Source organism: Dipodomys ordii, unplaced genomic scaffold, assembly GCF_000151885.1.
Source record: "Dipodomys ordii isolate 6190 unplaced genomic scaffold, Dord_2.0 Scaffold1, whole genome shotgun sequence".
Taxonomy (NCBI): Eukaryota; Metazoa; Chordata; class Mammalia; order Rodentia; family Heteromyidae; genus Dipodomys; species Dipodomys ordii.
In genome coordinates, this window is record NW_012267217.1 from 31,019,465 (window position 1) to 31,046,844 (window position 27,380).

At 44.3% G+C, this 27,380-nt stretch overlaps 1 protein-coding gene across 1 annotated transcript in view; it reads right to left on the bottom strand.

The window, feature by feature from the left end:
• Positions 1-20,573, bottom strand: part of Spata13 (spermatogenesis associated 13) — a 74,310-nt gene extending 53,737 nt beyond the window's left edge. Inside the window, exons 1-4 of the mRNA XM_013012207.1 lie at positions 20,566-20,573; positions 13,592-15,292; positions 2,273-2,632; positions 264-408 (exon numbers count right to left, since the gene is read on the bottom strand). Coding sequence (XP_012867661.1) covers positions 264-408; positions 2,273-2,632; positions 13,592-15,133 — 2,047 coding nt within the window. The 5' untranslated portion in view covers positions 15,134-15,292; positions 20,566-20,573. The remainder of the gene's footprint in view (positions 1-263; positions 409-2,272; positions 2,633-13,591; positions 15,293-20,565) is intronic.
• Between the last annotated feature and the right edge of the window lie 6,807 nt (positions 20,574-27,380).

Here is a 27,380-nt window from a genome sequence, read left to right on the forward strand (position 1 = left end):
ATCTGGACCCCATCACAGACAGACAGACATGCAGAGAGAGCACTTCAGCAGAAAGGCAGAGAGGCTGTGAACACAAGCCAAAGAATGCTGAGGCTTGTCAGAAGGTAGAAGAGGCCTAGAGGGGAAACTGTGAGCCCAAAACACAGAGCCTGCTATACTTGGATTTACGTATTCTGACACCAGAAGAGAGGCAGCCATGGAAAATAAAGCCATTGGAAACCTGAGCCTCTAGACAGCAGCCGCAAACAGGTTCTAGAACTCACCATTGGATGTTCTCATCTGTCTTCGGCGACCTACACGATCCAGCCCGATGGGGGTGCTCTGGGAAAAGGTGAAGGGCCTGAGGCGGGCTGACACAGCCTTGTAGGGGGGCACCTGGTGAGCAGGCACTGGAGGCCTGGCTGCTGGCTGTGAAAGGAAATGAAAAGCTGTGAGAGGTGCCAGGAAGTCTCATCTTCGTCCCTCCCCTCTCCCCACACCCTCCCCCACCCCAGCACCAAGGCGCCCTGTGTGCCCTGTGTTCTCACCTCCAAGACCACTCTACAGATGTGACAACTTCTCCCAACCCTGCCTAGAGTAGCAGGCTGTGCCCCACCACGCAGCAGCAATGCGCTCTTCTCCCAAGTTAACTTTCCAGGCACATTTCATCTCATTTCAGGGGACAGTGGGCAGGGGGGACATGTCAGTGAGAACCCTGAGCAAAGCAGTGGGTCAGGTTTAGGAAGAGGGATGAGATATCTACATGGCTGCAGTGGGAGGACAGGGACAGCTTTGCCAGGAGACCAAGGCAACCTTTGGAGGAAGCGAGGACTGACACAAATGGCAGCCTCAGTTTACTCACCCTACAGGAGCCTCAAATATCCCCTCCAACACACTGTGACATTTGTGGACTTAAAGACAGTTCTTGCTTAATATAAACTGACAGTTAAGCTCATAGACAGACAGACAGAGACACAATTTTTAATTTATTATTTATTTCTGTGCTGGTTCTGGGGATGGAACTTAAGGTATGGACATTGTACCTTAGCTTTTTGTGCTCAAGGCTGGGGCTCTACCACTTGAGTCACACCTCTAATTGTAGCTTTTGGCTAGTTAATTGGAGATAAAGAATCTCAGAGGTTTGTCTGCCTTGGCTGGTTTTGAACTATGATCCTCAGATCTCAACTTCCTGGGTAGCTAGGATTACAGGCATGAGCCACTGGTGCCTGGCTAGGGATGTGGTTCAGTGGTAAGGCCCTGACTCTATTCCTAGCACTGTAAGCAAACTTTGAAAAAGAAGGACCTTTTTCTTTCTTTTTCTTTTAAAGGAAATAAGAAAGTATTGTTGGGACTGGGAAGCTGGTTCAGTGGTAGAGTGCTTGCCTTGCATGCATGAGGCCCTGGGTTTGATTCCTCAGTACCACATAAGCAGAAAAAGCTAGAAGTGGCGCTGTGGCTCAAGTGGTAGAGCACTAGCCTTGAGCTGAAGAGTTGAGGGACAAAGCTCAGGCCCCACAACTGATTAAAAAGAAAAAGAAGGTATTATTTTATCATCATTTTCTTATGGTGATTATTTTTTTTGGCCGAATTCTGAGGCTTGAATGCAAGGTCTGGGCATTGTCTCTGAGCTTATGTGCTCAAGTCTAGCATTCTACCACTTGAACTACAACTTCATGTCCAACATTTTAGTAGTTAATTGGAGATGTCTCATAAACTTTCCAGACCAAGCTGGCTTCAAACTGTGATCCTCAGATCTCAGCCTCCTGAGCAGTTAGTATTATAAGCATGAGCATCAGCACCCAGCTTATTTATTTGTTTGTTTGTTTTAAATATATAGTCATTAACTCATTGCCATGCTGGGTTGGAACCCAGGATGTCTAGCACGCTAGCAAACACTCTACCACCAAGCTCCAGCCTCAGGCCTTCTATTTCTTCTGCATTTACTTCCTATCTGAACATTCTAACCATGCACACTCTTTCTTATCATACCATTCAGGATGTTCCCTGCATATGCTGGGGTCCCTTCCCCTTGTTAAAATCACAGCAAAGTCCAGCCTGATTTGAGATCGCAGGGAAGAAGGCAGAGGGTTGAGCAGATGTCCAGATGTTAGATGGTTAGTGTGAATTCATGCACGGGTTTCAGAATCAGAAGGAAAAGACCGGACACAGGTGCTGGCACCATTCAGGAAGTAGGAAGAAAGAAAAGCACCTTCTGGTTTAGTTTGCAGAGAAGATACAGGTGGGAAGCTGAAAGGCTCTTTGGTGACCACTGTGGGCACACGCCAGATCTTACTTGGGTTAGCAGATTCTCGATGTCCTCCACCTGGCCGGTGCCATAGAAGCTGACCCCTCCTATCACGGATATGGGGCGCCTTCTCCGGCCTCCCCTGGTGCATCCTATGGGGCCACTGCTGTCCAAGCTGGTAGGGATCTTGCTCACTCCTGGTGCCCCATCCACGTGATCTTCCCCCGGGGGATCCACAGCAATGGTGTCTTCAGGAATGGATAGACTTCGACTGGCCAGCTGGCCATAGTCAGACAGTGGCCGTGGCCTGGTGCGCCTTCCTGAGCCCCATCTCCTCTTGGAGATTCGGGGTGCCTCGGCATGCTCCTCATTCTGGGCTGAGCCGGGCCTCCAAGTGTCCTTAGTCACCTTTTCAAACCAACAGGTTAGGTGAGCTGCTAGATCAAGCAAGTATCCACCAGCAATAAGGGTCTGCCAATACCCTCTGCCCACCCTGGCCTCAGGCTCTCTTGATTGGCTTACCTAAAATAATTCTTACCAGTGTAACCCCATAATACAGTGCAACAAACAAACAAACAAACCACCAAATCCATCTTTTTTGTGTGTGCCAGTCCTGGAGCTTGAAGTCAGGGTCTGGTCACTGTTCCTGAGCTTTTGTGCCCAAGGTAGTGCTTTACTCCTTGAGCCACAGCAACATTCTAGCTTTTAGGTGGTTCACTGGAGATAGGACTCACAGACTTTCCTGCCTGGGCTGGCTTGGATTCACAATCTTCAGATCTCAGTCTCCTGAGTAAGTAGGATTACAGATTGAACCCCCAGCGGGTTGACTCAAATGGATCTAAGGCTGAGACAAATCTGTAATGTAAGTGCAATGTTTGGGAACCAATGATGAGCCACAAGAAGAGACATTAAGAAAGCCAGAAGCACAATGATTAAAGTAAATGAATTTATAACTATAGCAAGCATCTTCCAATATGCACAACATTACAAAGAAAGGTCATCTGCTAGTAGAAGAGATGAGTGTATAACGCTATTCAAAGCTGTCCTTGATAATGAAAGAGAAGATGCAATGGGATTGTGTCAACTGAAAAGCTTCTGAATAGCAAAAGGAATAGTCACTAGGCTGAAAGACAGCCTACAGAATGGACGATCTTTGCCATCTCTACATCTGACAAGGGACTAATTTTCAGAATATACAGAGAGCTCAATAAACTAAACGCTCAAAGAAGCAACAATCCCATTAATAAATGGGCAAATAAACTAAACACATACAATAAATATGGGAAGAAATGCTCAACAGTCTTGGCCAGAAAGGAAACGCAAATCAAATAACACAGATTTCCTCTTACACCAATCAGAATGGCCATTCTCAAGCACACAAACAAATGCTGGCAAGGATGTGGGGAAAGAGAAACCCTTACACCTTGTTAGAATGTAAATTAGTACAACCACTATTGAAATCAGTGTGGAGATTTCTAGAAAATAAAAATAAAATAAAAAATGACTCCTGGGTATATAACCAAAAGAAGTGAGTCAGGATACTATAAGGCACCTGCACATACATACATATATATATATATATATATATATATATATATAATATATCTATAACTAACCGTGGGACTGTTTGGGGAATAGGAGGAGGGGGGAGGGCACAAGAATCATAAAGGGTGAACACTCAAAATATTATCTATGCATGAAGGTGCAGAAGGAAGCTCATCAAAAGCTGTTGAATAATAGAGGGATGGAGACTCTGGAAAGACAGAGCAATAGATTGAGTTAATCTGACAAGATACATGCATATGTGAAATACCATGGTGTCACTCCTTTTACAATTAGCCTACACTAAAGAAAATGAATGACAGGAAAGTACACAGGCTCTGTTGGAAAAAGTGGTGGTAACAGTAGGAGGGGGACAAATGGAAATGACGAATGGGTGAATATGGTCAAAGTGCTTTCTATATGTGTGTGTGTGCGCATGTGCCAGTCCTAGGTCTTAAACTCAAGGCCTGGTCACTATCCCTGAGTTTTTGTGCTCAAGGCTAGCACTCTTCCACTTGAGTCACAGTTCCACTACCAATTTTTTAAAAATTTATTGGAGATAAGAGTCTTATGGACTTTCCTTCCCAGGCTGGCTTTGAAGAATGATCCTCACATCCTGAATAGCTAGGATTATAGGCATGAGCTACCAGCACCTGCTTGTGTGTTTGTTTGAAACAATGAAACCTACTGATGTTTGAAGAAGGGAGGAGAAAGATGAGGGTGAGAGAGGGCATACATTTTACCAGAAAACATATGCATGAATGGAAATAATACAATGAAACACCCGCCATACAACCAATATATATTGAGAGAAAGAGACAGAGAGAGAGAAAGATGCTTTAAAATAATGCCTACCGTGGATGTGGGAACTCAAAGGGTCCAGTTAGTTGCTCACTTCAGCCTCTAATAATAGGGCCACAATCTGACTGATTGGCAAGAACACTCAGCCAGGACTAGATCCAGCTCCTAACTACTAGCCATGTGGACTTGGAAAAGTCACAACTACCCTAACTTTTCTGGATCTCAGATTTTGTGGCTGTGTGGTTGTCCATGGTACTGGGGATGGAACCCAGGGCCATGAGTATGCTAGGCAAGTGCTCAACTACTCAGTTCTATCTCCAACTCTAGATCTCAAGATTTGGAATTGAACAAATGTCACAGCTCAAGATTTTCATGCCTCTCAGCTATGCATGGTGGTGCATGTTTGTCGTCCCAGTACTCACTAGGGAGACTAAAGCAGGAGGATCAAGTTCAAGGGAAACTTGGGTTATATAGCAACTTGAAGGCCAGTCTAAGCTACATAATGGTACCGTGTCTCAAAAAATATTTTTTTTCTGTGATTCCATAACCCACAATAAAACAATCTCTCCCCACCCCCACCCAGTGGTGTAGGGACAGAGCCAAGGCCTTCTTGTGTGTTAAGCAAGCATTCTAACACAGAGCGAAGCCCCTGACTTTCTTTTAATTTTTGAAATAATGATTTTCAAGGGCAAAGAAAGGGTCCTCAAAAACACATGGCTTGGAATTGGGCAGACTCTTCTGTGTTGAGCCACTGGACCATAATCTAGCTAGCAACCCTTGGACAAGGTACTCTGAGCTGGTGCTGGAGTGTTGATAGGAAAATGAAAGGTCTCTACAATGATGCACGATGTATGATGGTGAGACAGGCCCAATCAAGTTGCAGCCAGCTAGCACTTACAAACTCCTGCCACAGGGAAACCATACCCATGGGGTGTGGCTGTCAGCAGATAGATAAGGATCTATCAGCAGATCCCTCAGTCTGGACACAAGAAGGGCTGATCCAGAAACCAAGTGGCCACAGAGCCAACAACAGATTTAGCAAGTGTGTGTGCAGGCCAGGCCCAGACGCCTTCACTTTATATTCTATCTGTCTGTCTCTGTCTCTCTCTAGGTCTAATTATAAAGCCCAGGCCAACCTCTAACTCTTGTCCCTCTTTGCCTCTACCTCCCCAATGCTGGGATTATAGGTGCCCACTTCCACAACTGACTTATTACAATACACTCTTCAAAAATAAAACTAAGACAGGCTGTCAAGCCACAAGCTTGACAGAGAAGCCAATAGAACAACCCAAAACAGAAAGGCACAGGAAGGCAGAGATAGTCACAGGATAGACAGTTAAGGCACCTGCAGGCCAGAAGAAAGCTAAGTTGAGAAGGGGGTCCCAAGAAGGCAAATTTCTTGCTACGGACAATAGAAATCTAAAACAGGCTGATTGTGTAAACATTCACTAAGTAGCAAAAGAAACACTTGACTGCTCTGATTTAATGATGACACAGTATACATTATCAAATTAAAATATTGTATCCCATAAATAAGTATGTGTCACCAGCCATGAAAGCTGTGATTCAGAGTCAAAGAAGGGTGGGCACAAATGAATTCTCACGGCTCAGGAGGCTGAGATCTAAACATGGAGGTTGCAATTTGGGGATCAGGGTTCAAAGTCAGCCAAGGCGGACAGATCTGTGACTCTTACCTCCAATTAACCAGCTAGAAGGCAGAAGTGGAAGTGTGACCCAAGTGATAGAGTACTAGCTTTGAGAAAAAGTTAAAGGACAGTACCCAGGCCCTGGAAAAGTGGAAAGCAGAGCCGTGGCTCAAGTAGTAGAGTGTTAGCCTTGAGCTTTAAAAAGCTCAGGCCCTGAGTTCAAGCCCCACAACCACCAAAAACAAAACAACAACAAAAAGGAAGTTATAATCCTTTTCTAATTGACATATGAAAACCAGATTATGGATGGTTATAGTAAATGACTAAATCAATTCAAATAAGTTCCAGCAAAAAAAAATCCATTTATATTATGATCCTGTGGGGGGAAAAAACATGCTAGAAAAACAGTTAAACAAAATCAGAGATAAAGAATATTCTAACAAATGAACAGGTAGGATTTGGGTGTTTTGTTTTGTTTTTGTCAGTTTAGATTCTTTTCCTTTATAGCTAGAGGGTTTCTTTTGATTTTGTTCTTATGTAATACACAGCCAGTTCTTTCTTACTGAAGAGAAAACAAGGAAATATACCAGGAAGTAAAGTAATCAGAGCTAGGTAAAGGTAGGTGTGCCCAAAGCAGGCTGTTGTACCTGCCATGGGGGGAAGGGAGGGAGAGATGGCTCCTTCCCCAGTCTCTGTATACTGATGAGTAAAACCCCACTGCAGTTAGACTTCTAGTATTTATGCTACTGAATGCATGAAAGGAGAAAAGAGCCTTTATTTCTCCCCGCTTTCCCTCTGTGTGCTGGTACTAGGGTTTGAACTCAGAGCCTCCCTAACTCCCTTGTTTTTTCCTCACAGCTGGGGCTCTACCACTTGAGCCACACATCCACTTACTCTCCTTTTTGCTGGTTATTTGGAGATAAAGAGTTTCTTGGTCTTTTCTGCTCGGGCTGGTTTAGAACTAGAATCCTCAGAGCTCAGCCTCATGAGTAGCTCACAGGCATAAGCCATGAGTTGCCTGGCTTCCTGTCTCAAAAAGAAATCAACTCGTTTAGGAATGACAAAAGTTGGTTAACAGAATGAGACAGAAAACTGAAACAAAGATTTTAATCTCAGAAAAAAAAGTAAACAAAGGGATGGGGCTGGGGCTGAGCTCAAGTAGTAGAGCACCTGTCTACCAAGCAAATGGCTGTGGGTTCAGTCCTCAGAACTACTAAAATAAAATAAGACAGGTCAGATCAAAGGAGAAATCCTTCAGAGTTAAGCTCACATTCATGCACTGGTTCTTAGCCAGAAGAGGATTAAATTAAAAGAACTATAATTGAGATATCATGAACTTTTTTTAAAGCAAAGTTTAGTACTTCCAAAATAGTGCCCAGGTTCATATCCTGGAGTAGTCTGGCTATTTCTCTTGGAAGGGCAAACACACACAAACAAATAAACCTTCCCCTTTCAGCTGACAACCTACCTCTGCCTCCGCCATGGGCAGGGGTGACCCGCAGACACACTGAAGGAGCAAGCAGTTGACCACTATGCTCATGTTATGTTCCCTAGGAGAGCCTTCTTGGTCTTTCCAAGCTGGAATAAGGGCCAGACAGAGCTCGGCCTAGCAACTCAGCAGGTCTAGTTCCAATCACTCCAGGGCTCATTCAAGTTGAATGGCCAATTTCCACCAAGTCATAAACCTTTGCAAACAGGCTCTGCCCTTTTAACTCTTGCTTCCCCATATACTTTCAAGAGTACTTTCTCAAGATGAGCCAGTGTGTTTCCTCTCCAGGATTTCTTTACTCCCTTAGCAAATACAAATAGCCAATACAGATGGTTCCCTCCCGCAAGATGCTCACAATACTTTCTTTTGGAAATCCAGTGAAAGTAAATTATTAACCCAAGGACCAAAAGAAAAGAAAAAATGCAGCCCGGCACCTGTGGCTCCTGCCTATAATCCTAGCTACTTTGGACAGACAAATCTGAGACTGTTATCTCCAATTAACTAGCAAAAAGCCAGAAGTGGAGATGTGGTTCAGGTGGTAGAGAGCCAGCTTGAGTAAAGTAGGTAAGCAAGCGTGCAGAACCTTGAGTTCAAACTCCAGTACTGGCAGACACACCTGTACAAATGCACACATATGTGTGCATGTGTGCATGTACACACACAGTATAAAAGGGCCAATCAGCAAGAGTTGAATGGGGTTTAATTGTGTCCCTCAAAAGATATGTGGGAGTCTGCCACTGGCACTCCAGGGTAGGTGTGAATGTGTTTCCTTTGTAGCTGGATGCCAACAGATGCAATCAAGTTACAGTAGGATTAGCCTGAATGTGCTTTGGCCTAATCTAATGGCTGGTGTCTTTATTCACGAGTGGGACTAGACATAGACAAAACACTATTGGGAGAAGAGACAGAGATTGAAGTAATGTGTCCACATGCAAAGGAATGTCAAATACACTGGTTGCCACCAGACAACCCCCCACCAAAAAAACCAATGACAACACAAAGAAAGGAGGAGGGAAAGAAGAAGGAAGGGAGGGAGGGAGGAAGGGAGGGAAAAAAGAAAAGAAAGGTTCCCTGAAAGTTCTATGGGGAATAGATCCTGCCTGTGCAGACCCAAAACCCTAAAAGGAAACATCTAGGGGGCAGAGGAGTGCTGGTCCTGGGGCTTGAACTCAGTGCCTGGACACTGTCCATTAGCTGTTTGTTCAAGTGTAGCACTTTATCACTTGAGCCATACCTCCACTTCTGGCTTTTTGCTGGTTAATTGAGCATAACAATCTTATAGACTTTCCTGCCCGGGCTGGCTTTGAACCACAAGCCTCAACCTCCTAAGTAGCTAGGATTACAGGTGTGAGCCAACAGTACCTGGCTATATCTGCTATTTTAAGCTATCTACTTGGTGGCAATTTGTTATGGCAATTCTAGTAAACTAATACAGGCAGGTAACTCAGAAGAAAATATGATACAGGCAATTAAATATGCTTGGTGAAGATCTGGAAATGAATTACATGAAAGAAAGGGAATGGTAAGAGAGCTAAGGTATTCAAGATGCAGAACTGAGCAGCAAGCTCACCTCTCACATCTCACCCCAGAGTCCAATGCCTGGATACCATCCTTGACTTGGAGGAGGGAAAGGAACACACACAGGGATGCAATAACTAAAGCAATGTAAGCCATGGGCCTCCACTCCACAATCCTCCTCCTTCAGCCTCCTGAGTGCTGAGATTACAAGTGTGTGTTATGATTATTGTTGCCCACCATCAGGCCTAGCTGAAAGCTATGGTTTCTGAATGCCGATGTAAAGTGCCAGACCTATGTCAGAAACACACCATATGGTATTTAATCTCTACAACCATGCAGGTACTGTTTACCATGTTTTGCTGATTAAGACACTAGAGATAAAAAGGAAAAAAAATGACTGTGTATGTTTATAGAGCCAGATTGGGGAGGCGCTAGTTTTACAGTACAATCTGTCTTTCCTACCCTGTAACCCTTGACATACACATTCTTATCCTTAGACAATCAAAAGCATGGAGGAACACACTGGGAAAGCCACTTAGCAGAGCCTCTGAAACAGAGTGCTCCAGGAAATCTGGTGAAACACTTTTTAAGATCACCTTGCGCGTGTGCACACATGCACACACACACACACACTCACACACATGCAAGTACTGGGACTTGAACTCAAGGCTCTGTGCTCTCACTTGGTTTTTTGCTCAAGGCTAGTAGATCAACCACTTGAGCCACACCTTCACTTCTAACTTTTTGCTGAGTAATTAGACATGAGGCTCTGATTTGTCTGTCTCATCACCTTGTATGGTGATCCTCAGATCTCAGACTCCCAAGTCACTGGGATTACAGGTGTGAGCCATAGCACCAAGCCAGGACTGAGCATTTTGTGCAAGATAGGCAAGTTCTCTAATGAACAACACCCCCAGCCCAGTGCATGCCATGAATTTTAAAAAGCTTACTATAGAGTATCAATACTGATATACTGAGTGTAACTAATAGTAGAATGCTCACCTAGCATGCATGAGGTCCTCAGTTCAATTCCCAGCATTACACAAAAAGGGGGGGGGGGAAGCCACTGCACTCAATACGTAAAACTAATTCATAAACCAGGAGCTCACACTGTAATCCTAGCTACTCAAGAAGCTAAGATCTGACTCTTATCTCCAGTTAACCAGAAAAAAGCTGGAATGACTCAAGTGGTAGAGTGCTAGCCTTTCAGGGAAAAAAATGAACTCAAGGACAGCATCTAGGTCCTGAGTTCAAACCTCAGAACCAGCACCAAAAACTAAACTAAAATAAAATAAAATTCAGAGCAAGGCACAGTGGCCAAGGCCTATGCTCTGAGCCACTCAGGGAGAATAAAAGAACCAGAATTTTAAGACAACCTGGGAAACACATGAGATCCCATGTTTAAGTAAAGAAAGAAATAAATTGGAAATAGCATCAGATGCTAGAGCCTGTAATCTAAGTTACTCAGAAGGTTGAGATATGAGTATCATGGTTCAAAGCCAGTCTGGGCAGGAAAATCCATGAGATTCTTATTTCTAATTAACCAACCAAAAGCCAAAAGTGGAGCTGTGTCTCAAGTGGTAGAGTGCTAGCCTTGAACACAAGAGTGAACAGTGCCCAGGTCCTGAGTTCAAGTCCTAATATCGGAACACACACACACACACACACACACACACACACACACACACATACACAGAGCAATAAAAACATTTAATTCTCCTGATTTAATCATTATATCATATATATGTATCAAATTAAGATAGTGTACACCATATATTTGTATGGATATTCCATGTGGGTATTTTGAAAAGTTGACAAGCTGGTAGAACAGGGTGAGCTCAAGTCCACTAGCTGGGTTCCACAGTGAATCCCTGCCTGGAAAAACAAACAAAAACTTGGCCAAGTGGCTGTCGTGATTCTACTTTACTTTTCTAAGCTTTCCTTTGACTCTTAGGCCTAAATGATCTTTTCACCTCAGCCTCCTGAGCACTGGGTCTAAAACAGTGTGCAGCTATGCCCAGCTCCCCTTTGTTGCTAGTAAGGTAAGCTTCTTTGCTGACAGTTCACTAGGGACAACGCATTCCAGAAATGAGGCACTGAAAAGCTGTGTGCATACTACCATTTCTTTAAGGTTACATTTTTAGAATTTTTGTTGTTGTTTTTATTTTTTATTTATTTTTGCCTGTCCTGCCTGGGGTTTGAACTCGGGGCCTGGGCACTGTCCCTGAGCTTTGTTTTGCTCAAGGCTAGCACTCAACCACTTGAGCCACAGTGCCACTTCTGGCTTTTTCTGTTTATGTGGTACTAAGGAATCAAACCCAGGGCTTCATGCATACTAGGCAAGCACTCTATTTAACTAAGCCACACTCCCAGTCCCTGTTATTATTTTTTATTGTTGTTAATTTGTTTGTTTGTTTTTTGAGAGACAGAACCAACTCACTATGTGGACCAGGCTGGCCTCTGGCTCAGTGCTGGGGTTACAGGCATATGCTACCACACTATGACTGACTTAGAGGTGCTTTGTTGTTTTTAGTATGATGGAGTTCTCCAGCCTGTCAAAGATCAAGGACTTATTCAGAAATGTTACTGTAAAAAGAGAATCTTTGTGTATAATAATAAGCATAAATATTTCAGCGCAAGTGAAAAGTGTTTTTTAAAAGACTGAGTCAGAAATGACTCAATTGTTAAAATGCTCTTTTTTAAACTCATTTAGACTTAATATCTGATTTCCTGATTTTATATTTCTGTAAGAAATCCTCTTATTATACTACAGGAACTTTTCCTAAAAATAAAGGCTACCTGTTACCTGCAGGGTGAAGCTAAAGCCCAAGTCCACAGGTCCAAGCCAGGTCCTTCCTAATCATGGACAGATAGGTCTGACCTTATCTCCCACTTCTGAGCCCATGACCTGTACAAATTAGATTAAAACCAGCTCCCTCTGCTGGCTCATCCCTGTAATCCTAGCTACTCAAGAGGCTGAGATCTAAGGATCATGGTTCAAAGTCAGCTCAGGCACACAAAATCTGTTTAGATTTTTTAATCTCCAATTAACATTAAAAAAGCCACCAGTAGAGAGCCAATCTTGAGCCAAAAGATAAGTGAGAGTGCAAGGCCCTAAGTTCAAGACCCAGTACTACACCAAAAGGAAAAAAAAAAGGGAAAGAAAAAAGTGAGTAATCCACAGTAAAGCTGTGAAAGAAATACTGTTCTCGTAGTACCGACCGTTATTAGCTGCTTCAAGTCACGAGATGCTTGAAGTGCCACAATAAAAGTAAGTATAGTAATCTTCTCTCTCTCTCTCTCTCTCTCTTTTTTTGTGCCAGGCTAGGTGCTGTCCCTGAGCTGTTTCACTCAAGGCTAGCACTCTACCACTTAAGCCACAATCAACTCCTGGTTTTTTGCTAGTTAATTGGAGATTAAGAGTCTCACAGATTTTCCTGCTCAGGCTGGCTCTGAACTATGCTATGATCCTCAGATCTCAGCTTCCAGAATAGCTAGTATTACAGGTGTGAACCACTGGCTCCTAACAATATAAAAAAATCTCTTTGAATCATCATCTTCCATAGGTTGATAGGTACTGAACTGCATGCTTCTAATTCATTCCTAGGAAACAAAACAAATCTCACATATGTTATAGTCTTTTAACACAAAGAATTTCATTTATAAGAACTCGATTGGAAAAGATGTAGGTAAGAATTTAAAATATAAAGAAAAGTGATACAGATATTAATAATTGTGTCAAAAATGAAAAAAAAACTGGAACCTCTAGCTCTCACCCCAGAATCCAGCACACAGACATTAGTCCATAAATGCAATGAAAGGTACAGTAAATACCATATAAGGAATTTCATACATTGGATGCAATTGCTAAAGCAATTACTTTGTGTGTGTGTGTGTGTGTGTGTGTGTGTGTGTGTGTGTGTGCTGTTGTTGTTGTACTGGGGCTTTAACTGAGGGACTGGGCGCTGTCCTGTAGCTTTTTCGCTCAAGGTTGGTATTCTACCACTTGAGCCACACCTCCACTTCTAATTTTTTTTTATTTTTTATTTTTTATCTTTTTGCTGTTTAGTGGAGATAAAAGTCTCACAGACTTTCTTGCCCAGGTTGGCTCTGAATGGTAATCTTCAACATCTCATCTTTCAGAGTAGCTGGCATTATAGGCATAAGCCACCAACACCCAGCTCCAGATTACTCCAGAACTCAGTAAAGGGCAAATTTGACAGCTCCTATCTCTGCTAGCAAGTGTGAGACATGATTCGTTGGCATCCAATGATGGTCGGTGTAGCAAAGAGGTCCCTGGGAGAAAAGACCATCCTGGACATGCATCACTGTACAGCAGGGCTACAACAGGAGCTCCACCCAAATCCTTACCTCTTCCTTCTGCTCCTCTGAATCTGGCTGAGAGTGACTGCCACCACCTACACCTCTACCCTCATCAGCATTCTGGGTGGGCACCCAGTCTGGAGAGGACCCAGGTGCTGGCTCCATCTGTTCAGGATCTTCTGTCCGGTCTTCACCATCCTCTGAACTCAGGGATAGCACAGTGGGGCTGGTAGGGCACTTGGAACTTCCTGCCCCAGGGCTCTGAGGACTCTGGGGCTTAGGTGTGATGGGTGGCAGTGGGGAGAGAAGATGCTTAGGGTTACTGGCGTCATCAGAAGAGATTTTGGTCCACCCTTGTTGGTCATCGGAACTGGCTGATACATTACAGGCTTGGGGCCTGGTGCTTCCTGATTGGTGGGCGAGCTCAGCTTTTAGAGGGACTACAGCGGTATCAACATCTATAGCAGCAGGGCCCTGGGTAGCGGCTGGGCTACGACTGGGGGTGCTGGACCTCCGGTCCTGCTCAGAGCTGCTGGACACACGTCTGGAGTAGTCATCATGCAATCGGCTCTGCGTTTGTAGCCGAAGGCCTGCCTCCCCCGGAGCCTGAGGCCCAGTCTTGGGAACCTCTCTCTTCCACGAGGCATCTTTGACATTGCTCACTAGCTTTAGGACTCGATCGAAGTCCTTGGCTCTGATGGGGCTCTTCCAGCGTTTGGTCCTTCTCTCTGCCCCGCCAGCCTTCTCTGAGTCTGCAGAGGAGCTGCTTAGAGTCCTTTGGGGCGGGAGCTTGCTGTCACCGGTCACCCGGAGATCAGCGAGATTGGAGGTGGACTTCCGTTTAAAGGAGCTCTTCTTCAGAAAGTTTAAACTGTCCGTGCTTTTGCTCCTTCTGTACAAGCTGCTTTGGCTGTCAGGGTCCCTCACCAGGATCTCACACAGGGTGGGCTCTTGGCTGGAGAGGGACAGGGGTTTGACGGAGCCCTGGGGGATAAGGGGCTTGTCAGAGTCCAGCAGGCTGATGCGGCCCAGGCCGTAGGCCCTGCGGATACTGCGAGATCGGTGCGTGCTTCTCTGGAACGCGTCCTCATCCTCTGGGTCTGAGCAATCAGACACAGCCCCCTCCCCTACGCTGGGTGGGTCACCTGCCTGTCTCCTGTTCATATGACTTCCCACGATGGTACCATTAGGGATGGCACTGCTCACATCCTGTTCCCAAACTTCCTCTTTGGAAGCATCTGTCCCCTCGCGGTTCTGAATTCCTTGCAGGACAGACGACTTCAGTTTTTTAAAAGATCCCATCTTCCTGAAGGATGCCAGTGCATTCCACGTGGAAGAATTGCCCATCAGGACCACAGAGCGGGGCCTCTCGGGGTGGGCACTCATTCTCTTCCGGTTTACAGAGAAAAGACGCACCAGCTTGGAAGAAGGGTTGAGCCTGGTGTCTGGACCTTCGGGATCACTGCCCTGGCTGTTTCTGTACCCTCCATTCTGACATACTGGGGAAGTCACCATCTTGAGGTCCTTGGAGTCAGAGGCTGCACAAGTGGCAGCAGGACCTTGCCCATGGCCATCCTGGGCTGTGGTCATGTTCTTCAGGCTGGGCACCTGTGGCCACAGGGCAGCCTGGCTCAGATGGCCCTGTACATTCGTGTTTGGGAATGGCAGATCCACATCTTCACTTCCAAGGACTCTGGTCCAGCTCTCACACCTGCTCTGCACATTCGGATCCCTGGACTCAATCACCACCTGCAACAGAAAAAAATTAAAAATGCAGACATTTAGCCACTGCTCCTGCAGAGGAACCTCTACAATCAGAAGCTAATTGTTTTGCTTATCAATTAGAAACAGGAAACATACAAAGGGCAACTTCCCTACAGGGCTGATCTAACAAATACTACTTTAAAATGGAAACCTTTAGAGCTTTGTTGGTTTTTCTTTTTTATGTTTTTGGTAATTCACTTCATAATAAATTGAGGAATGTAAGTCTATGCTCAAAAAAAAAATTAGCTGGTGGCTCATGCCTGTAATCCTAACTACTCAGGAAGCTGAATAACCACCAAAAAGCTAAAAGTAGAACTATCTTAAGTGGCAGAGCACCAGCTTTGAGCAAAAAAGCTCAGAAACAGTGCTCAGGCCCTGCATTCAACATAATAGACAAATTAACTGAAACCTGTTTTAAGTTAAAGCTTGGGGGGGGAGGGGAAGGAAACTGTTGAAATGATGATGTCAAGGTATTATGGAAGATTGTGTTTTCTTTCCAGGCATGATGGTGCACACCTGTAATTCCAGAATTTGGGAGGCTGAGATAGGAGGATTGAGAGTTGGAAGTCAGCTTGGACTACATGATGAGATTCTATGTGAATTTTTGAAAAGAAAAAAAAAACCCTGTCTTCTCTTTCTTTGAACTGCAAGAAATCTTTTATTATCAAATACCAAAATCCATTTACAACTACTTCAAAATGTACCCAAGCAAAGGCACTGGTAGCTACTCAGGAGTCTGAGATCTGAGGATCACAATTTAAAGCCAGTTGGGGGAGAAGTCCAGGAGACTTGTATGTCCAAATAACCAGCAAAAATCCAGACGTGGAAAGCTGAAGTGGTACAGCACTAGCCTTAGGCAGTAAATCCAAGCAAGAGTGTGAGGCCTTGGGTTTAAGGCCCAGTACTGGTACACACACATGTATCAGAAACTTTAAACAGCAAGGAGACAAGCGCAGCTGGGATTCACATCCCAAGCATCTGACATCATCTCTAGCACCCCATAACCCTGGCAAACCAAATTCCAGCCTTCATCAGATGCCTGTCCAGGCCATTACCTTCAGCCAATAGTCAATGCAAGAGAGGAAGAGGAAAATGCAGAAAGATCTTGATGTTAGGTCTCTATTTACTCTACCCTTCTTGAGTATAGAATTTAGCTTTGTACAAAGTGAACTATGTCTCACCTCCTCTACATCCCAATTTCTTCTGTCTCTCTCTGTCTTTCTCTGTGTCTCGGTCTCTGTCTCTGTCTCTCTCTCTTTCTCTCTCATGCTGGCCCTGGGGCTTAAACTCAGGGCCTAGATGCTGACTCTGAGCTATTTTTGCTCAAGACTAGTGCTCTACCACTTGAGCCACAGCTCCACTTCTGGTTTCTTGAGGGTAGTTTTGTGGAAGATAAAGAGTTTCATGGCTACTCCTTTCCAGGCTGGCTTTGAACCACAATCCTCAGATCTTTGCTTCCAGGGTAGCTAGGATGACAGGTATGAGTCACAGCGCCATATCTAAGCAAAGTCTTGAATCACTTCCCCACTGAAACCAGATGTAAAATGTAACCAGTTCCAAAATAATTCTGCCTTCACCAACTCTGAAAAGTGTCATTATTTTTGTGTCTGAGAATCCTGAAATGAACCAGAGAGTTTAAATATTTAAATCCACTGTGCAGGAAACAATTGACTGAATAGTAATTAGTAATGACAGTCTCCTGACTTGCTTGGATTGGACATGCAAGAAAGGGCAGAATTCCTGCTTTGTTGCTGGATTGGACAAGTATAGATATCACCACTAGAGGGCACTATGACACATTCTATAACCCAACAAGCACTTAATTTAAATCATGTTGGATATTTTGTGAATGTTTTGTAGAAGACATGGGGCCAGGTGTTAGTGGCTCATACCTATAATCCTAGCTGCTCAGGAGGCTTAGATTGAGGATGGAGGTTTTAAGCCAGGCCAGGCAGGAAAGTCCAAGAAATGCTTATCTTCAATTAACAACAAAAAGCTGGAAGTACGGGCTGGGAAGGTAGCTCAATGATAGAGTGCTTGCCTTGCATACATGAGGCCCTGGGTTCGATTCCTCAGCACCACATAAGCAGAAAAAGCCAGAAGTGACGCTGTGGCTCAAGTGCTAGAGCACTAGCTTTGAGCTGAAGAGCTGAGGGACATCGCCCATGCCCAGAGTTCAGGCCCCACAACCAACCAAAAAAAAAAAAAAAAGCTGCTAGTAGACAGGATACCTGTAATACTAGCTACTCAGGAAGGTGACATCCAAGGAACACAGCTTGAAGGTAGCCTGGGCAGAAAAGTTCATGAGATTCATCTCCAATAAACTACAAAAACAAAAACCTGGAAGTGGAGCTTTGGCTCAAGTGGTAGAGTGCTAACATTGAGCAAAAACAAAACTCAGGGACAGCACCCAGGCCCTGAGTTCAAGCTCCAGGCCGAAAGTAGAGGTATAGCTCAAGTGTTAGTGCCAACCTCAGGCTTAAAGCACAATGCCCAGGCCCTGAATTCAAGTCCCAGTACAGAGAAAGGAAGGAAGGAAGGAAGGAAGGAAGGAAGGAAGGAAGGAAGGAAGGAAGGAAGGAAGGAAGGAAGGAAGGGAGAAAGAAAGGGGGGGAGGGAAGGAGGAAACCAAGAGCTTATGCCTAAATGCTAAACTTAGTAATAAGTCCCATTTCAGTAATCTGCACCATCTATAAAATAAGTACCTGTAACTGGTAGAGTGGCTCAAGTAGTAGGGTGTTTATTTAGCAAGTACCAGGACTTAAGTTCAAATCCTAGTTCTGCCCAAATGAGGGATGTGTTTACAAGTGGTAGATCACCTATCTGCCTAGTAAGTGCAAAGCCCTGATTTCAAACTCCACTACCACTAAAATAAGAGGTACTAATAGTTATATCTTATATCAAACAACTAATCAATTTATGAGTCTCTGTTGGGCACCAGGATCAAAGCATTGATTTCAAGACAAAAAATGCTCAAAGAACATCCAGGAACACAGGATACAAGTGGGAGGCAGTGGGCTGGGAGCTAAGGAATTGCCCAAGATATGGGAACACTGAAGGCTAAAACTGGGGCTGTCCTCAACAAACTGGACACTGGAAACAGAACAATAGAGATGAAAGATGTAATAAAGTACAATTAAGTGAAATAAAGGTGTAATAAAGTGAAAATTTAGGAGAAAGTGGGTTTAAAAGTCTGTATCAATAAAAGAGCACATGCATTAAAGACAATTCTCCAAGCAGGGCGCTGGTGGCTCATACTTGTAATCCTAGCTACTCAGGAGGCTGAGATCTGAGCACCGCAATTAAAAGCCAGCCATAGAAAGTGGCACAGTGGTTAAAAGTGGTAGAGTGCTAGCCTTGAGCAAAAAGAGCTCAGGGACAGCTACCAAGGCCTCAAATTCAAGCCCCAAAACCGACAAAAAATGGGGGGGCAACCCTAGAAGAAAAATCCATGACACTCTTATCTCCAATTAACTACCACAAAACCAAAAGTGGCACCGTGACCGAAGTGGTAGAATGCCAGGTTTAAGCAAAACAGCTAAGGGGCAGCACACAGGACCTAAGTTCAAACCCAAGAAACCGATCTCTCTCTCTCTGTATCTCTCTCTCTCTCTCTCTCTCTCTCTCTCTCACACACACACACACACACACACACACCTTACTGAGCTAAACACTGTTTTATGCTAGTTACAATGAAAGTGAAAATCACAGAAAGCAAGCCTTTCCTGGAATCTCTGAATAGCAAACCAAGTCACATTATTTAGAACTAGTGCTTTAACCTCTCTTAACTGACAAGGGTTGGAATTCAACTAGAGCATTTATAGCCAGTCTGATAAATCATGGGAGCTGTGCCAGAGAGAACTATAAGAAATGAGGATATTGTGAAATGAAGCTGGGGACAAGCTAGATTCTGAGTGTGTCAACTTTACAATATTTCTTTCCAGACACATCAAGAATTCTATAAGCCAGATGGCGGTGACTCACACCTGTAATTCTAGCTTTCTGGAGATCTGGGGATTGTGGTTCAAAGCCAGACTAGACAGGAAAGTCTATGACTCTTCAATTAACCAGAAAAAAAGTCAGAAGTAGAGCTGTGGCTCAAATGGTGTTAGCCTTGAAAAAACAAAAAGCTAAGGGACCAGACTCTGAGTTCAAGTAGGACTGAAGGAAAAAAAAGGAAAGAGGAACCTCTAAAACCAGCTCTGACCAACAAATTTAAATTAATACTTAAAATTCAGAAATACATATCAGGTTAAACAGACAAGCAAGATTTCTTTAACAGGTTAATATAAATTCTAAAAAATGGGATACTTAGCCACGCTAGTAGCTCATGCCTGTGATCCTAGCTACTTAGATATAAAAAGAGCACTTTGAAACCAGCCCAGGCAGGAAAGTCCATGAGTCTTTTATCTCCAATTAACCAGCAAAAAACTGGAATGGAAGTGTGGCTCAAATGAGTAAAGTGCCAGCCATGCAAGAATGAGAGGCCCTGAGTTCAAGCTCCAGTCCCCAGACAACAGCAAAAAAGAAAGTAAATGTAACATTGGATGAAAGCACACTGAAATATGAAAGGCTGAGACAGTAAAGTCTAAATCCCTCAACTCACAGTGCAAGGGAACATTCCAGATCAACTTCCAAGAGACCAGAAGCCAAGACCTGGTGTGAGTGAAAACTTGACAACCACCTTCCCTGCTCCTTTCTCTCAGTTTTACTTTCCATCTTTTCAGTTATGCTCAGACAAATTAAAAAAAAAAAAAAAGGCTGGGCACCAGTGCCTCACACCTGTAATCCCAGCTACTCGGGAAACTGAGGTCTAAGGATCACAGTTCAAAGCCAGCCTGGGCAGGAAATTCCATGAGACTCTTATCTCCAATAAACCACTCAGAAAACCGGAAGTGGCACTGTGGCTCAAGTGGTAGTGTGTTAGCTTTGAGCTGAAGAGCTGAGGGACAGTGCCCAGGCCCAGAGTTCAAACCCATGACTGACAAAAAAAAAAAAAAGTCTGCCAGGCTCCAGTGGCTCAAGCTTGTAATCCTAGCTATTTAAGAGCTGAGATCTGAGGATGGCAGTACAAAACCAACCCCAGCAGGAAAGTCTGAGAGACTCTTATCTCCAATTAACCAACCCCCCCCAAAAAAAAGCCAGAAATGTAGCTCTGGCTCAAGTGGTAAGCACCAGTCTTGAGCAAACAAAGCTCAGGGCCAGCACCTGGACCCTGAATTCAAGCCCCAATACTGATATTAAAAAAAGACTCTCACCCATGGATATATACAGCTTGTCTCCTGTACAAGTGTGTGTCAGAGGAAGGGCATTTCAAAGGATCCAGAAGCCTCCATTTAAATAGTCAATCAACTGTGCATGGTGGTACCACACTGGAATCCCAGCCCAGGGGGGAGGCTGATGCAAGAGATCTGAAGTTGGAGTCCAGCCTAGGGAATATAGTAAATTCCAGATCAGCCTTGGCTACAGAATGAAACTGGAGCAACCATCTAAGTGAAAGGCTGACAAACTGGAAATATGGTTTTTGTTTTGTTTTAATGAAAAGCCTTCAATGTGGGAGACTAGGTAAGATTGGGAAAGGGGTCAGTTTTCTCAAAGCATGTGACTATTGGACTTTTTTCTCTGGGTTACTGGGATAAACCACATTCCTATGGGCCCTGCTGGTGTTTCCCTGACAGAGGTGAATGTTTGCTTTGTCAGTTCTATGGGGTGATGGGGTAGAGAAAGAGAAGATTTGCAAAGGTACACCTAAGAAGAAGAAAATCATCCTTTTATCTCTGAAATTGCAGGGGAAGGAGGGAGAGCAGGGAAGAGGCAGGTAGGAGGCAGGGAGAGTTTGGGCAGGATGCCCAACTCTCAATAAGACCTCTACACTCACTCTTAAACTTAGGGGTGCAAAGAAGCATGCATGGAAATCTGCCAAGTGCAGCTCTAAAGATAACTTTGTCTTCACTTCCTGGAATGCATCCCCTGTCTTCCACCTGCTGCATGGAGTAATGGCCACAGTTCCTCTCCAGGACTACCCAATGGCCTGCAATGAATGCCAACAATGACATCACCACAGAGCCTGGGCCACTTCGTATTGGCCAATTCAGAGAGATGAGTGTTTTCCAGATGGGTGGCTCTAATCTTGGAGGCCCTTTGAAGGTCACTGGAGCAAAAACAATGTCTGCTTGCTAGAGGCAGCAGGGCCTGAATATGGAAGCTTGCATCATGGAGTTCACAAGCTCAGCCAGCCTGATGGTATAGCCAACAAAGAAGCCACTAAGAGAGGACTGGATCTTGTGCATCCAGAGTTTAACCAGATTGACTTGTTTTTATTTATTTATTTTTAATTTTTGTGCCAGATCTGCCAGATTCAAAGCCTGGGTGCTGTCCCTGAGTTTTGGTGCTCAAGGCTAGCACTCTACCACTTGAGTCATGGCTCCACTTCTGGCTTTTTTTGTGTGTGTGCTTCATTGGAGATAATTGGTTTTGCTGCCCTGGCTGGCTTTGAACCACAATCCTTAGACAGCAGCCTCCTGAGTAACTAGGGTTATAAGCATGAGCCACAAGCACCTAGCTGCACTGCTTTTATGTAAGAACATGTTTATGACAACAGCCTAGATGCCCTACAATAGATGAGTGGATCTAAAAACATGTGGCACCTATGTACAATGGGATTTTACACAGCCATTAGAAAGAATAATATTATGCCATTTGCAGAGAAATGGGTGGACCTAGAACAAATCATGTTAAGTCAGGTAAGCTAAGTTCAGAGAGGAAAAATGGCATGTTTTCTCTCATATGAAGAAGCTATATCTAATATACACTGAAACATGATTATAAATTTTGTAGGACTATAAACATTCACACACAATGAGACAAAAGGAGGATATTCTTAGGAGAGGAACACAAAGGCATAATGTCTGTGTACATCTGATCATATAAAATTTATCAGCCAGGTGGTGGTGGTGGTTCACACTTGAATTTCTAATTACTCAGGAAGCTGAGATCTGAAGATGGAAGTTCTAAGCCAACACAGGCAGGAAAGTCTGTAAGACTCTTCAGTTAACCACCAGAAAATCAAAAGTGGTGCTGTGGCTCAAGTGGCAGAGTGCTAGCCTTGAGCATAAGAGCTCAGGGACAGTGTCCAGGCCTTGAGTTCAAAGCCCAGAATGTGTGTGTGTGCGCACACGTGCATGTGTGTGCACGTGCACACACACGCACACACGCACACACACACACACACACTCTTACCACTTCACACTGAAACTTAACTACCTGTGTCGAAGAGAGATTAAGAGGTGAGTTTGCGGAAAGGTGGCAGAGCTATGAGGATTCGACCATCATCAATGAATTAATGTTGTCACTGTGAAACTACCTTCACTATTGTGATGATGACATTGGTCCCAATAGTCCCACCTAGAGCAGGAATCCTGATGCAATCGAGTTTGATGGTTTGCAACAATCACTGCCCTAGTTGCCCCTGGAGTAGTTAAATAAGCAGATGAGTGCCGCTAGCAGCTATGAACACCTGGGAATACAACCAAAATAGTCATCATTTGAACTGGAGTAAAGCAGAAAGGCATAGAGCCATCCAGATGCAGCAAGAAGTTCCTTCGTCTGTGTGTGTGTGTGTGTGTGTGTGTGTGTGTGTGTGTGTGTGTGTGTACTGGGGCTTCATTGAACTAAGGGCTGTGTGCCCACATTTGACTTTTCTGCTCAAGGCTGGTAGGTACTGTACCACTTGAGCCAAGGTTCCAATTCTGACTTTTTACTGGTTAATTGGAACTAAGAGTCTCTCAGATTTGTCAGCCCTGGCTAGCTTCAAATAGCAATGCTTAGATCTCAGCCTGGTAAGTAGCTAGGATTATAGGTGTGACCAGTACCCAGCTTCTGTGCCTTTTCTTTGTTTGACATCTGAACACCTAGCCAGTCAGCAAAACAGACTTGAAATGAAGACACTGCTTCTGAGGCTTCTGCATGTATAATCCAAAAAAGCAATATGAAAAAGCCAAATTCTTATCCGTATGCTTACCTTGACACTAAGTTATGTCACTGATTTATTGAGGATCCTTATTATTTTGAGGAGGAGACACTGGGAAACTGTCAACCCCAAGGTCAACTCCAGGTTCAGCAACAGAGATTTGGACAATGAAAATCTCACCATAAAACTGGGAGTTAGGTTGGCCACTCATGGCTCACACCTATAATTCTAGCTACTCAGGAGGATGAGATCTGAGGATCATGGTTCAAAGTTAACCAAGGCAGGAAAGCCTGTGAGACTCTTATCTCCCATTAACCACCAGAAAACTGGAAGTGGCACTGTGGCTCAAAGTGATAGAGCACTAGCCTTCAACAAATAAAAGCGCAGGGAAAGGACCCAGGCCCTGAGTTCAAGTCCCATGACAAGAAGGGAGAGGAGGAGGAGGAAGAGGAGGAGGGGAGGAGAGGAGGATGGGGAGGAAGAAGGAGAGAGGGAGGGGGAGAAGAAGAGGAAAAGCAAATGATGATGATGATAATCCAGGGGCTTGAACTCAGGGCCTGGGCATTGTCCCTTAGTTTTTTTGCTCAATACTAGCTCTTACCACTTGAGCCTCTGCTTGGTGTTAACAGTCTCATAGACTTTCCTCCCTAGACTGGCTTCAGATAGCCTACTGAGTAGCTAGGTTACAGGCATGAGCTATTGGAGCCTGGCTACACACCACTCTTAAGTTAGGTTTATCTCTCTTCGTCAAATGCCCTAATCTGAACATAGGGATAGGATGCTTCAGCTCTACACAGCTCTGTTCACGAGGTAAGTACACACATCACAGCACTCAGATTTCCTGGCAAAGCCTTTCTCCCTTTGATAGATGGAAATTTCTTTCCTTGTTTAATAAGAAATATACAGACATGTAAGACAAAAGAAGAGCCTGACAACTTTGACAAGTCTCTTTCTCCTACCTAAGTCTTTAGACACTGCATCTATTATTTTGCAAAGTTTCCATCCTCCCACTCCCTTCAACTTTCAAACCTCAATCTTAATGTTCGTCTCCAATTTATACACATAAAAGAAGTCACAGGTACTTCCTAATAAGGTAGCTTAGAGCACCCGTCTACAAAGTGGAAACATAGGAATGTAGGTTTCTGCCTGAGGTTGATAGGGGTATCTAACCACTGCTGATGTGGACCACAAAGATCAACATGCACTGGACTCCCAACAAGAGTCAAGAATGTCCAATTCAAGCTGGGCACAGATGACTCAGTCCTATAATCCTAGATTGAGATCTGGAAAAACTCAATTTGCAGCCAGTCCAGGCAAAATGTCTGTGTATGAATCTTCAACTAACTAGCAAAAAGCTGGAGTAGAGGTATGGCTCAAGTGGCCAAGCCAGAACATGAGGTCCAGAGCTCAAGCTCCAGTATTGGCATGCACGCACGCACGCACGCACACACACACACACACACACACACACACACACACACACACAAGTCTCATTCTCAGAAGGATCATCTGCCTTTTATGGTAATGGGCAAAATATTTACAGGTTTTGTGCCACCTATCTAGTTGCCTAGGCAGCTCTACAAACAAAAGAGCCTTTAGGGCACAATGGAAGAGCCAACTCTTCCATGAAATTAGATGACTAATACCTTTCTGAACATGAGTCCTAACGAATTAAAAAGTAAACACATGCACAAGGATGGTGGTACACATCTGTAATCCCAGAACTCAGAAGGCTGAAGCAGGAGGATCTCAAGTTCAAGGCTAGCCTGGGCTGCATAGTGAGACCCTGCCTCCAAACAAACAAACAATAAATAAATGACTCACAAAATGATAGCCTTACCTATTTTTCCCCCAAAGGATACAATGAAAGGGTCAACAATGAAGGAATTACTTATTTGTGATATTGCTGAATCTCTTCCTAGAGTAGTAGAGGTTAAATATAAAAGAGCACTGTTAATATTACAGATAAATCCTTTTTGTAAGCACCCCTATTAATGTTTAGCTTTTTCTTTAAATGTTCTGAGACATTGGGGGCTGGAGTGATCCTGATTCCTAATTAACAGTTGCAAAACCTTTCCTGGGTCCCTGGTTACTTTCAATGAAGGACTATCAGCCAGCACTAGCTGCTTTGAACATCCTTCACTCTGTGGAAGATTCACAGGCTGCTTGCTGCCAAATCTCAACTGTGACTTCCTTTTTCTGGGGGGGCTAAGCATGGGGCTTGAATTCTGGGCCTGGGCGCTGTCCCTCACCTCTTCAGCTCAAGGCTAGCACTGTACCATTTGAGCCACAGCACCACTTCCAGTTTTCTGATGGTTAATTGGAGATAAACGTCTGACAGATTTTCTTGCCCAGGCTAGCTTTGAACTGTGATCCTCAGAGCTCAGTCTCCTGAGTAAGTAGGATTATAGGTGTGAGTCACCAGTGCCCAGTTCAACAGTGACTTCTAAAGGCACTCACTGTCCCAGCAAATAGCTTATACCTAACTTTTTGCTAGCATAAGTCTGAAAGCAGCAGCCATTTCCACCTCTGCCAGTAGAGGAGCATTTCCTTCCCCTGGTGGCCTAGCAGGCCTGTGGTTGGTACAAACACAGTCTTCATTTACATAGGATGCAGATATAATTGGTGAAGAAACTGGACTGTGATTGGTGTAAACAGTCTTTCATGTGCATAGAACATTATAATGACTGGTGACAGAAACTAGGCTGTGATTGGTGCACAAACAAGCCTTCATTTGCATGAGACTAGTGGTACAAATTAGGCCATCATAGGTATAAATTGTCCTCCAGTTGCATAAAGGGGGCTGCCATGCATGATCAGTGATGACCCCCTGCCAGCCTCCCTTCTAGCTGTAAAAGCAGGTTGAGAGCCAACTGGGAGACACCCTCCTGTGCTGTCCCCTGGTGTTGCAGCAATAAACCCAGGAAAGGCTTCTCTCAAGGGGTCTTTTTTTTTCCAACTTTTGATTTTCATCCTGAGTAAATAAGATAAGTGAGTAAGATGAAAAGAAAAGCAGCAGAAGAAGCAGCAATGGCAGCAGTGGCACAGTAGCCTTTAGGGCCGCACGGAAGCCAATCTAGGCAGCTATGATATCCGATTCTGGTCTTAGCAGTAATAGTAACAGTGATGGCAATGACCAGGGTAAAATCAATGAGGAGCCAGAAGCAGGAAAGGCTCTGGACCAGGTTGTAGGAAGACAGCTGTAATACTTGTCACAGGCTGTCAAGCACTGCAGATTCCAATATGTCAAGTGTGAGAACTGCTAACACTTGCTGCCAGTTGTCACACACTGTGCATCCTGACATCTGAATTTGGAAAACTGCCAAGAATTCTGGCTCTCAGAGGCACCGGAGCTGTCACATGTGTGTAGAGCTAAGAATCCTGACACCCCAAGCCCATATAAGAGCTGTAATACTAGAGGATGTCACCTTCACTGCCCATTGTTATCTGCCACCATCATGGGGGGTTAGAAAAACCTGCCAAGGAATAATTGAAGGAACTACCCACCACTCATCTTTCTACAATTCCTATGTAAGTGGAGCAGAGGGACCCTGGCCAGCTATGGATTCATAACAATGTGCCAGCATGTTATGCTTTAAAAGTAGTTGGTAATGAGTATGAGAATGATGTATGATCATGATGTACAATGCCAAGCCCACACTGAATTGTCCATAAGGGTATTCTATGAAGACAGGATGTGGGTCAGTGGTTATCTTGGTTGAGCTGGAAGGCAAATAGGTGCTCAGTTTGGGTGGGTATGACAGAAATGTCTAAATTAAAACTATTTAGAACCCTGTAATCCTAGCTACTCATGAGGCTGAGATCTCGGGATTGTGGTTCAAAGCCAGCCAGGGCAGAAAAGTCCCTTAAACTCTTATCTCCAACTAGTCACCAGAAAACTGAAAGTGAGGCTGTGGCTCTGTGGTAGAACAAGAGCCTTGAGCAAAAAAGAGCTTAGGAACAGCACCTAGGCCCTGAGTTCAAGGCCCACAACCAACAACAACAAAGATGGAAGCAGAGCTACGCTCAAGCCATTTTTTTTGGGGGGGGGGGTCCGGTCGTGGGGCCTGAACTCTGGGCCTGGGCGCTGTCCCTCAGCAATTC